At 46.4% G+C, this 13,115-nt stretch overlaps 1 protein-coding gene and 1 pseudogene across 1 annotated transcript in view; one reads left to right on the top strand and one right to left on the bottom strand.

Annotated features, from left to right (window-relative positions):
* The window catches only part of WWC2 (WW and C2 domain containing 2), a 218,689-nt gene extending 210,483 nt beyond the window's left edge, over positions 1-8,206 (bottom strand). The window contains exon 1 of the mRNA XM_008000362.3: positions 7,848-8,206. Within this exon, the coding sequence (XP_007998553.1) occupies positions 7,848-7,978 (131 nt within the window). The 5' untranslated portion in view covers positions 7,979-8,206. The remainder of the gene's footprint in view (positions 1-7,847) is intronic.
* On the top strand, positions 7,977-9,568 carry LOC119619659 (uncharacterized; annotated as a pseudogene).
* The last annotated feature ends 3,547 nt before the right edge of the window (positions 9,569-13,115 follow it).

Here is a 13,115-nt window from a genome sequence, read left to right as displayed (position 1 = left end):
ATGTCAGTATTAAATAATCACTCAAAGCAATCAGATAGGGGGAAAAGGGAAGAACAATGTGAGACGAAAAAAAAACTTCTAATTTCTCTTACCTAACTTTTTATTGATCAAGAGTGAGAGTATATAAACAAAAAGGTGGGGGAGAATAGCAATGGCTATAAAAGGCTAGAATGAAGGGGGAAGGCTTGGGTCAAATTAAGCCTATCAAAACGCTATGAAGAGGGAAATGTAAATCAACACCACAGTAAGATCCTACCTCACACGCACTAGAATAACTTTTTTAAAAAAAGAAAGAAGTGAGGCCAGGTGTGGTGGCTCACACCTGTAATCCTAGCACTTTGGGAGGCCAAGGTAGGCAGATCACTTGAGGTCAAAAGTTCGAGACCAGCCCAACCCTGTCTCTACTAAAAGTACAAAAATTACCCAGGTATGGTGGCTTGCGCCTATAATCCCAGCTACTCAGGAGGCTGAGGTGGGAGGATCTGTTGAACCCTGGAGGTGGAGGCTGCAGTGAGCCAAGATCACCACGGTACTCCAGCCTGGGCAAGAGAGACTGGTTCTGTCTCAAACAAATAAAAGAAAAAAAGAAGAGAAGAGAAGAGAGAGACAGAAAGGAAGAGAAGGAGAGCAGGAGAGAAAAAGAGAAAGAGAGAGAAGTGTTGGTGAGGATGTGGAGGAATTTGCACACTCATACCCTGCTGGTGGGAATGTAAAATGGTGGAAAACAGTCTAGCAGTCCCCTCAAAAAGTTAAACATAAAACTGCCATATGACCCAGCAACTCCACTTCTAGATATGTATATACTGAAGAGAACTGAAGACACACATTCATACAAAAATGGTACAGGGATGTTCAGAGCAGGATCATTCACAATAGCCAAAGAGAAGAAACATCCCAAATGCACATCAGCTAATGAAAGTACAAAATATGGTATATCCACACAACTGAATATTATTAAGTCATGAAAAAGGATACAGTAGTACAATAAATGCTATAACATGAACCTTGAAAGAATTAAACTAAGAAAAAAAGAAGCCAGATACAAAGGGATACAAATTTTGTTATTCCATTTATATAAAATGTCCAGAATAGGCAAATCCAGAGACACAAGGTAGATCAGTTGTTGCAAAAGGCTGTAGAGATGGGAGATGAATGAGAAGTAAGTTCTTAGTAGGTAAGGGGTGGTTTGTTTTGGGGGTGATTAAAATGTTCAGGAATTATACACTGTTTATGGCTTCATAACAATGAATATACTAAAAACTACTCCGGTGTAGTCTTCAAAATGGTTAAAATGATTAATTTTATGCTGAGGATTTTTTTTTATCTAATAAAAATAATTGGGAAAAACCACTGAAGACACTGAAAACACTGTGAACCTATATTTTGAGAACTCATTTGTAACTCACAACTTACATACACACCGTGCCTTTAAAAATCCCTTTCCTCAGCCAGGCGTGGTGGCTCACGCCTGTAATCCCAGCATTTTGGGAGGCTAGGTGGGCAGATCACCTGAGGTCAGGAGTTCAAGACCAGCCTGGCCAACATGGTGAAACCCTGTCTCTATTAAAAACACAAAAACTAGCTGGGCGTGGTGGCAAGAGCCTATAATCCCAGCTACTATGGAGGCTGAGACAGGAGAATTGCTTGAACCCAGGAGGCGGAGATTGCAGTGAGCCAAAATCATGCCACTGCACTCCAGCCTAGGCAATAAGAGTAAAACTCCTGTCTAAAAAAAAAAAAAAAAAAAAGAAATCCCTTTCCTCTTCTACATTATTCTACGGTTACTTTTTCAGTAACAGGAGTTTCAGAAATATATGAAGAAACAAGTCCAAAATTCTAACACAAGATCAGTTCAACCAATTTCAATCAAGTTCATAGGAACCAGGGCATATACACATACTCAAGCCCTATCATAAGGAATTCACAGTGTATTAGGGCTGACACTGTTTCCTGCTAATTCCTACATCCGCAAGAAGAAGCTGGTCATGCCCCTCCAAAGGGATAACCTCATTTTCCTATAGACAATTACTGAAAATAAGTAAGCAAGAGCCATTTACAAGGCAATGCAGGGCCTGGCAGTGTGGGCCAGCAGACAACTTCCATGCTTTTCCTGGTGCACCAGGGCTTCCTCTGGCTAAATTTAAATACCAACTTGCTTGAAGGCCATATATCACAATAGCTGACTACATAGATGAAGCTTAGGGATTTGCAGCTTGAAACAAATAACATATTTAAAGATAATAGTATGCCAGCACTTTGGAAGGCTGAGGCGTGCAGTTAACTTGAGGTCAGGAGTTCGAGACCAGCCTGGCCAACATGGTAACATCGCATCTCTACTAAAAAATACAAAATTAGCTGGGTGCAGAGTGGCTTGCACCTGTAATCCCAGCTACTCAGGAGGCTGGAGCAGAAGCATCGCGTAAACTCAGGAGGCACCGGCTGCAGTGAGCCAAGATCGTGCCATTGCACTGTAGCCTAGGTAACAGAGCGAACTCTGTCTCAAAAAATATATAAAATATTTATTTTATTTAAAAAGCAATTACTGTCCTGAGTCTTCCAACAAAATTACACTGCAAGCTATGGATTATTAATGTCACTGGAGAACTCTCAGTCCTTCAAATATACTAAGCAACTATAGTACTGTTTACTCCAGCAAGCATTATACCAAACTGTGTTAAAAAGAATATTTCTTTTGGAATTTTTGGAAGACAGCATAGTTTAAATTAGCGCTTCCTAGAGTGATTTTTTTAATCCTCTTTTAACAACCTCTCCAGACACTCCAAATACTATAATCACTCAAGTAATTCACAGTAACCACTTGGCACCCAGACTCAGAGCCTGCTGGAGAGGAACAATTCCAGCAGTCTCTGACAATGGCAGTTGTGATTAAGACTATCAAGGCTCGTTTTGGTTTTTTTTGCTCTTATGAGTAATTCTCATATTTATACCATTACTCAAAATGTAGCAGCTCAATTCTCTCATTATTTTAAATCTACCTGGAAGGTCAGTTGTCTCTGTTGGTGGTAATGGGTTTATTTTTTGAAAGCCCAACAGTAAGAAACTGGAAATAAGAGAGTAGCTCAACTAATATTCTTTCATTAATTCAACAAACTGTCTTCATTAACTAAATTAACCAACATTTATTTAACATCTAGCATGTATAAAGGATTCAAAAAGCAGTAATATGCAAACATGGACTTGAGGAGTTTACACTCTAGCAGTGGGTTGATAGAAATTACTTAGTTTGTTAGCCTGGCCAACATGGTAAAACTCCACCTCTACTAAAAAATATACAAAAAATTAGCTGGGCGTGGTAGCGGGTGCCTGTAATCCCACCTACTCGGGAGACTGAGGCAGGAGAATAACTTCAACCCAGGAGGCAGAGCTTGCAGAGAGCCAACATCGTGCCACTGCACTCCAGCCTGGGCGACAATGAGATACTCTGTCTCAAAAAAAAAAAAAAAAAAAAAAAGAGAAAGGAAATTACTTAGACTTTGAAAGAAAGACAAGGCCAGGCTGGGCGCAGTGACTCACAGCTGTACTCCCAGCACTTTGGCAGGCCGAGGTGGGCGGATCACAAGGTCAGGAGATGGAGACCATCCTGGCCAACATGGTGAAACCCTGCCTCTACCAAAAATACAAAAAAATTAGCTGGGTATGGTGGTGAGTGCCTGTAATCCCAGCTACTTGGGAGGCTGAGGCATGAGAATCACTTGAACCCAGGAGGCAGAGGTCGCGGTGACCCGAGATCGCGCCACTGCACAAAAAAAAAAAAAAAAAAAAAGAAAATAAAGAGAAAGACAAGGCCGGGTGCGGTGGCTCATGCCTGTAATTCCAGCACTTTGGGAGGCCGAGGCGGGCAGATCACCTGAGGTCAGGAGTTCGAGACCAGCCTGGACAACATGGTGAAATCCCATTTCTACTAAAAATACAAAAAATCAGCCAGGCGTGGTGGCAGGCGCCTGTAATCCTAGCTACTCAGGAGGCTGAGGCAGGGGGAATCGCTTGAACCCGGGAGCTGCAGTAAGCTGAGATCCCGCCACTGCTCTTCAACTTGGACAACAAGAGCGAAACTCTGTCTCAAAAAAAAAAAAAAAAAAAAAAAAAAAAAAAAAAAAAAAAGACAATACAGAGTTCCTCAGATCCTAATCATATGCCTCAAACCGGTGTGGAGAGCCAAAAGTTAACTGCGACTTCAATGATATACCCAGGTGGCACCCCCTTCCTCCCTTCTCACCCTCCCACCCACCAAGATTATTTCTATTCAATTAGAAGGTACAGGTTGCTCAACATCTGACCCTAGCCATAAGCCACAGATGAGCGTCTAATGGAAAGTCACTTTGTATGGTGTGAAATCTTTCAGTTCAACTAGACAAAGTCATGTATCTCTGGGTAACATTCAATCCAAGGATAGAAGATGAGCAAAGTTCTACTGGGAGTTGGTAAAGCCAACTCACCCTATCTCTGAGGCCTGCCCACTTTAGCTCCCTACTCCTCCAAAAGGCAATGAAGCCAATCCATCCCACCTTTTACTACTTTGTTGAATGTAATTTAAAAAAAAAAAAAAAGCACCAGGCCATTTGGCCAAGACCTATGGCCTACCATAAACACCAACTGGTATGGTCAAAAGGTGTCCATGGTGAGCAAAAAAAGAGGAGGTAAACCTACAAAATAACATTCAGGGAGTGGGCCCATGCAGGCAGGGTAGGGGGACAAGGAATTAATCACAAACAGGGAGATTTCCCCAGGATTAGCCTAGTCAATCAGCCTGAAAAATAAACAGCGGGCAAAAAGGTTCTGCCCACCCCCCCCCCGACCCCGTGCACTCCACCCAAAGAGCCCTGAACATGCCCAAGTGTCCAGACGGTTTAAAGGAACGATTAAGGACACATGCTGTAGAGTCAAGCTGTCTGGCTTTAAATCCTAGTTCCACACTTAACAAGGGCTACTTCTCTGTGACTCGATTTCCTCCTCTGTAACTGGAAGATGACAATAGTACCTACCTCATAGAACCAATGGGAGAATGAAATGAGATCACAGTAAAAGAGCTTAGCAGAGTGGCTAGCACACAATACACACTGAGTAAATACTGTCCATGGTAATATTTCTACTATTTCCAGGGTCACTCAGTTCCTAAACTAGAATGTCAACACTACACTAATACAATTAGGCTGGGCCCTAATGGTGAGCCCACAAACACCCCTACGAAGATGATATTATCCTCATTTTAGAGCTGAAAAATGGAGGTTTAGAGGGATTCAGAAACTCACGTAAACTTAGTCAATAAGAGTAAGAGGTGGAGCAATAAAAGTTTTGATCACATCCCAGCAAAGTTTGCATGATGTCATTTACCTCCAAAAGCTTAAAAGCATTTTAGAATAATGCTTCAGCATTCTGGCATGACTACTTGTTGAATGAAATTATGTTCTTATAAAATCCCCTAGCCTCCCCTACTAAACCGGCATAATTATCTGTATAATCAGAAATATTCGACAAATTCTGATAGACTATCAAAAACACAAAATTCTTTTCCTTAACAGAATAACATAAAAAATACGCAAGGTAAATCATCGTGACCATTCTAATTAAATGGCTTAAATAGTTCAAAAGTCCTGCAGACCCATAGTATATCAAGTTGTTTTTCTTTCAGGATTTGTAAGTTGATCCTGCAGAAGAATCCACACACTCCTATTGGCCTGTGTAACATCTCTCTTTCCATATGTTTGGTAAGTGTGTAACAAAACTGACAAGAGTTAATAGTTACTCCAAATATACGTTCCCATCATCTCTTACTCTATTTAGTAAGATTTAGTCACTTAATTGCCCTAAAAGAAAACATAATTAAATTTAAACTGAGTATATAATGGTGACTCTGATCTCACAGAATATCTTTTAAAACTCTAATACTGAGATCCAGAAATATTTGTAAGTCGTCAAATTTATCTCTCTAAATATTTAAGACCTAACAGCTGCAAGGAAAATTGGAAAAATAAAAAGCTATCTTAGTCAAAACTATTTGTCCCCGTCCAATGAATTGTTTACCCAGTTTCCTGAAAATAGTTCATAATAATTACTAATCCATGAAGAGTTTAAAATAAAGGACATGCTTGACTTGTGAAAAAAGTAGTGATATGGATACGCCAAGTCATATAATTTCACTCCACTTTCTATTTACTTTACCCAGGCATTACATATTCTTGTAATCCTTTCTGGTAAACACAAATGAGATAATACAATAAAACATGTAAACTGAAGGAGAAGAAAACCTAGAATGCCTAAATATTTCAAGAATTTATTGCTATTTCAATAACCTGAAACTCCAAGTATCAGAAAGCAGAAAAAATTACCTACCACATAACTGTAGAAGTCAAATATTTATACAGGTGCCTTAAAAGCCGCAGTTGGGTGCACACCATCAGCGCTGACATTTACTATCTGTTAAGTAGTTTCAAAGTGCAATGGCGTAAGTCAAATAACTGGCTTGGAGCGTGAAGTTTACGACAACAACTGGCATGTCTGGAAAGACTGTGAAGGAAGGTGTGATGCCTGTCACAATTTTCATCAGGCCAGCAACAGGCAGCCAGGCTGGGCAAGACCGAACGTCAGCACAGGTGCCTTTTCTCATTTCAGGAGGGAAACCTAAGCCCATAGCTTCATGGATAATTGAACAAGGATTGTTCCATAAATTCATAATGTTATTTATGACTTTCTTGTCATTGCTTTTCAGTAACTTTCAAAAACGACATTTTTAAGGCAAAAGTAACTGAGAATATAAAGTAGTTAGGTATTTCAGCTTCAAATTGAGAAAAGGGAAAATGTTAAATAGAAGCACCTAAAAAGGTTATAAAGCCCAAACACCACATTCAATAAAAAGTTATAATTTTCAGAAATGACAAAAGTCCAAATGTCAAAGTTATCGCTGGTGATACGTTATTTAAATTTACAATTAGGAATATCTCCTTAATGGATAATTTACAAATTTATAATTAGGAATACCTATTATTCTTACAATAATTCTAAGAAATTTTAAGGGTAAAAAGAAATATGGGATACAGAAACATGTGTGAACTTTCAGTTCCTGAACTAATTTAAAAAAACAAAAAACAAACCAGGGGAAGCTCAAGTCAGAGTTCCTCAATACCCAACGTTCATTTCACTACATCTCCCTTCCAAACAGAATATGCCTGTTCACGATCTGGGAGTCGGTTCAAGTTTTCAGGTGAAGACTAACGCCAGACAGTGAAACCCCCAAACGCGCGTTTCCAAACTCTGAGGGGCAAAGCCAGCCACACCCACTAGCAGGGCCCGGCGTGGGGCGGGAGCCCCTTCCCAGCTCGGGACCTCCGGCCAGGCTGGGCGCCCCCGCCAAGAGCTCGCAGTCCAGGCTCGGGCGCCAAGGACGGCCTGAGGGATGCCACAGGTGGCCCGGAGGGCTCGTTCCCCACCTGGCACTGAGGCCCTAGCCCACCCCGCCGCCCAGAGGCCGAAGGTGCCCTGCAGCCTCAACGTGGGCACCGCGAAGCCTAGGAAAGTTCCTAACAGGGCTCAGGTGGCCCCTCGGGTCCGTTAGCCTGGCGTGCGGCGTCGGCCCGGGGCAGCGACTCCAGCCTTGCCTTGGGGCGGGGCGTGTCGCAGGGTCCCCGGAGGGGCGTCGGGAAGCCGGTGGGCGGAGGGCCCCGGGCACGGGCGGCTCCTCGGCCCCGCCGGGGCAGCCACCCCACACCCCTGCCCGGACTTCTCCGGGCACCACCGCGGGCCGGCGCCGCCCCCGCCCCCCGCGCGGCCGGGTCTCCGGGACAACAGCCGCCGCGTCCGAACGGGCCCGCGCCCCCGCGGCCGGCGCCCACCTGTCCCGGGGGTCGATCCAGCTGGTCCTCCTGGTGTTGTGGTCGATGTAGAAGACCTTGCCGTCGTAGTCCCTGGCCTCCTCCCAGCCCCGGGGCAGCGGCAGCTGACCGCTCCCGGCCCTCCTAGGCATGGTCGGCGGCCTCACCGGCGAACGGCGCCTCCATAGGGACCGGGCGCGGGACGCGGCGGGAACGCGGCTGCCCGGCCCGGCCGCCAACCCGCGACGCGGGCGCCGGCGAGGGGCTGAGGGGCGCGGGGCGCGGCAGAACCAGGCGCGGGAGGTGCCTCAGGAAACGCTGTTCGCGGCCCCGCTGGGGATCAGTCCACCATGTCTGCGTCGGAGCCGGCGAGCGAACCCTCCTCCCCCTCGCCGCCGCTGCCTCCGCCTCTTCCTCCTCCTCCGCCCCGTCCCCCTGTGGCCGCCGAGGGTCGCGGCGCCCAGGCTGCCGGAGCCGCCGCCGTCTGGGCTCGGATCCGGGAAGCTGCGGCGCGGCCTCGGCCGCGGCGGGCCCCTCATTTGCATGCGATTAGCATGCGCCCGCCCGCCTCATCTGCATACGCATTCCTCCCGCCGCATTCCTGAGCTTAACCCCGCCGCTGCCGGGGCCGCCGCACCAGCTCGGGTGCACTGCCCCAGCGGGGCCGCGGCTCCAGGTGGGAGGGAGGCGGGCGAAGGAATGTGCGGCCCGCTCCCTCCGCTTGACCCCAGATAGCTCCCCTGGGCCAAACGCCTAGAGGTTTTAGTGTTTCTGGACCGGGAAGATTGCAAAAAAGTCTTTGAACCTTCTCAACTTCTTTCGTCTTTTAGGGAAACCACAAAACTTTCGAGAGGAAAGGGTTGGAGGGGGAGCTCTCCTTGGGAGAAAAAACCTCAACAAGCAGAGAGGCCACAAAGGCTCCCCACGCCGTGCCCGGATCCCCTCCGGCACCCCAAGGGCTGTCCGGGGTGGTGGGAAAACGCCAAGCCCCGGGAGCGCGTCCGTGGGTCCGGGACGGCGGGGCCTCCGCAGGGTGCCTGGCCCTTGGTGACCTCGGCGGAGACGGCGGGCTGCGCGGCGGAAAGCGGAGGAACTCCCGTCCGGCCCCGGAGTCGCCCGCGCCGCGCCCGGAGCCACCCGCCGCCCCTTCGCGTCTGGGCGCTCCAGGCGCGGGGCCCCAGAGGCTCCCGGTCCCTGGCCTCCCCTACTGGGTTCGGGGCAGTTGGCCGTGGACGCGCCCCAAGTCCAGTCCCTTCCGTCCAGCCGCCCGCCCCAGGATGTCCCCCCACCGCAGCCCCGCCGTGGCCAGGAGGTGTGGGCGGCCACGCCGGAGGGACCCGCGGCGGCGCCGGACGTCAGCCCTTCGTAGGCCCTGACCCGGCCCGGGTGGGCCGGGACGTTCCCTGTTGCACAGGCATTTATTTATTCAGCAGCTACTACGTGCTGGCCGGCACTGCCGAGGGACCGCACGCCTGCCCCAGGCGGGACAATGCCGGGAGCAGCGCTAGCGGGGCCTGGACGCCCAGCTTCGGGGTCCCCAGCCCCTCAGTCTGAGGGGCGCCTCCCAGGCCCTGGACTCCTCTCCAGCCGGGTCTACACCACCGTCCCCCGTCATCTTCTTCTGGGTTACTGAGCAGCTTCTTTTAAAATAGCAACACCGAGGAAGGCCTCGAAGCCCAGTCTTGCACCTCGTGGTGTGAAGTCGTTTAATCCTGCCCGCTAATGCGAAAGGACTTTCCACCGTGTGCAGGACTCGGCGCTGGGCAGGGGCTCTCGCAGGGTTTGAACCGACCTCCGCCTCCCCTGCGGGTTCGCAGGCCGGCGAGGGAGTCGCGGGAAGGAGACGCGCTACTGTGCGAGGCTGGCCTGAGCGGCTTGGGCTGTAGCTGTCCCGGGCTGGGGACAGCTTTCGGCTCCCCAGGCCATTCCGTCGGGGTATCTGCGGCCAATCTCGAAGGTGAAGAGGCTCAGGGTTGGCACAGACTTCACGGGAGGGGTCCTAGAGGGGGAAAGGGGTGGTATTTGCCCTTAGCGCAGTCTGGGCGTGAAGCGGAAACTTTAAACCACCAGAAACTCTGGAGAGCTTGGAGCACCTGGGAAGGAGCAACCAGAGTGGGCCGGAGTTAGGGAAGGAAGGCATCGAGGCGAATTCGCCCGCTTTCACCGCCTTTAGGGCGTCCGCTTGTGCAGCCAGCCTTCTGGAAGGTAGGCTTTGCGCTTGGTGAAGAGAAGCCCCCTCCTCCGGATCTGTGTTCCGCCCCAGTCCATGAATAAGGAGGTGATCACACAAGTCAAGCTTCTCTAGTTCTCGGTGGAATGAGACGCCCTTATGGGGTCTTAAGGTTGAATGTTTGAATACTGTAAAAAAGATGGGACCTGCCTACAATTAATCTCTCACACTACTGAGCGAATGTGCATTGCTGTGGACTTCTCTAAATTGGCCCAAATGCATAGCCAGCGCTTGCATTGTGGTGTACTAACAACATCATTCAGAACCAAACCAAACCATTCTTATTTAAACCTTGCTTCCTAGTTTATTTTTTCCCAAACAAGTTGAAAACATTTGTTATGCTAAAATGTCTACATCTTATTACTTAAAAAAAAAAAAAAAAGTAACAAACTTTGCTGCTGCCGTAATTTTATGTCACTGAGGTGAACTTTTCTATTCTACAATATTTGTAATTTCAAATTTGTTAAACTTTCAGCTAAGTAGTTTTACCCAAATTCTAAAACCAGTGAGGAATCCAAAACAGCACGCAGCATTAAATGACGTTTATTGTTCCATAAATCTTCAGACTTCAAAAAGAAACGCTAAATAGACAAACAGAACTCTAAAGCAATTAAGAGACAAGCTCGCTGCTTCTTCCCCACTGATTGGCACAGGAAACATTTGGTCATGCAAAAGCCGTTAAAATGACGGAAAGGAGAGTTGCCACTCTCTAGCCTTTTTTGTTCTGATCAAGTTTGAACTCTGCTGTTCAGAGTTCACACAATTTATGTAGTAACAGACCTTCAGAGAATTCCTAATGGTCAAGACAATGAAATTGCATTTATATCTGTAAAAGGAAAAGAAACATGAAGATTATCCCCATTTTAGAGGTGGACACATTTAGATTTGATTTGGGCTCCAGTGATCCTTGGCAAAGAAAGATGATGCAATCCGGTGGCCAAGACGCCATATTGCCCTAGTCTGAACCGTGTTCTAGCCGCTGAAGAGCCTATTCTGTGGCTTTCAAAATGCTCTTTTCTCCTGGCTTTACGTTTTCTCTCCAGCGCTAAATTCGTGGAGATAAGCTGCAATAAGCAAAGCTCCCACTGTCAATGTCCTAATCTTGAGTGGCAGGAAAATTAGTAATATCAAAAATGGGAGTAGACAGTGAAAATTATTTTAAAAGATAATTCTATTATGTACAAATTTAAAATCTACCAGGTGGGCCGGGGCGCGGTGGTTCACGCTAGTAATCCCAGCACTTTGGGAGGCTGAGGTGGGAGGATCACCTGAGGTCAGGGCTTCGAGACCAGCCTTGCCAACATGGCAAAACCCCGTCTCTACTAAAAAATACAAAAATTAGCCAGGTGTGGTGGCAGGCACCTGTAATCCCAGATACTCGGAGGCTGAGGCAGGAGAATGGCTTGAACCTGGGAGGTGGAGGTTGCAGTGAGCCGAGATCGTGCCACTGCACTCCAGCCTGGGCGACAGAGCAAGACTCCATCTCAAAAAAGCAAAATAAAAATAAAATATATCAAGCACGCCTGTAGTCCCAGCTGCTCAGGAGGCTGAAGCAAGAAGATCACTTGCCAGGAGTTCAAGGCACTATAATCGTGCCTTTGAATAGCCACTGCACTCCAGCCTGGGCAACATAAGGAGACCTCAGCTCTTAAAAAAAAAGTGTTTATAGGTAAACACACACACACAGACACACACCTTTAATCCAGCAATGGCAGTACAATTATTTTCCTGTGACATTAAATTTGCTCAAGATATGCAAGGATATTCACTGCAGCGTGTTTGATAATAAAGCCAGAAAAACCATCAGTAGCCATCAGTAAGGGACTAATTAAATAAATTATGAATTTTCCATAATTAGCAGACATTTTAAAAGCATTAGATAAACATATATGTGCTGGTAAGGAGAGATCTCCAGTATATGTTAAGTGAAAAAAGCAAGGTGCAAAAAGACATTTGGCTGGCTAAGTTCAGTGGAGTGACAATCCAGTCAGTTCTGGAGATGGGACCAATCATAAAATGTAAATAACACAGCCTCCTGTACACTTCCTTCCTGTCAAAGGAAGAACACAGATAGTAAAGGAAGGAGGTTCTTATAAAGGATTAGTGCTATCAGGGAGATCCATCAAAGAAGTATCATGAGGTAAATAATCATTAAAGAAAAAGGATGGGGAGAGATGAGCATAGACATGAGGCTAAAATGGACAAGCATGGTGGGGCATATTTGAGGAAAGAAACGGTTGTGCAAAGTTCAAAGATGAAGCTAGCATGAAAGAGCCCAAGACTGGCTGGAGCCATCCAGTTAGGGGGCTGTTGTGATAGTGTAGGTATGAGACAGATAAGGTCTGGATTAGACATAAGGCAATGAGGGATGAAAAGAAATGGTTTGGCAAGAATTTGCAACTGATTAGATTAAGAAGAGAGAGGCAAATAGGCTAGAAGGAGGAATCTGAGGTGATTCCAAGGTTTTAGACTGTTGAAGAGCTGGAAAAAATGAGGAAGCCCAAAGGGGGATGTGAGATGCAGTTGACTTTAGAAATTAGAGATACCCAGCAGAAAGTTAAAGGTCAGGACTAAAGCTCAAAGCAAAGGTCAGGACTGCAAATATATGGCTGAATGTCTATCACCTAAAAGTCTGTTGAGAACTGAGTATACAGGAGTGAACCTTGGGAGGGAAACATCAGTGCAAGTCAAATAGAATTAGGTAAGCCATCTATAATCCTATTTTCGGCCTTCCATAATTTGATATAATTTTATTTCTTTGTACAATGTGGTCTCCATTTTCAGTTATGTGTGTGAAAATTAGTTGTTAGTGTATAAACCGTCTTCACTGTGCTAGTGAATTAGCTCTGTGTAGGGCAAGATGAACTGGTTTTCAATATTTTAATATCCCTTGTTTCTTCAATATCAGGGATTATACAAATTTCAAATTCTAAATAAAAGAACGTTCTTTATTGCTTAATCAAACTAGTGGCATTTTTTTCTTGGCAACTGAACTGGTTAAAACAAGTATCTCTAATTATTGTGATTAGGTAACCCCAAGCCACAATTCTAAATTTTAT

The sequence above is a fragment of the Chlorocebus sabaeus genome, chromosome 7 (genome assembly GCF_047675955.1).
Source record: "Chlorocebus sabaeus isolate Y175 chromosome 7, mChlSab1.0.hap1, whole genome shotgun sequence".
Classification (NCBI taxonomy): domain Eukaryota; kingdom Metazoa; phylum Chordata; class Mammalia; order Primates; family Cercopithecidae; genus Chlorocebus; species Chlorocebus sabaeus.
This window is presented reverse-complemented; position numbering and strand designations above follow the sequence as displayed.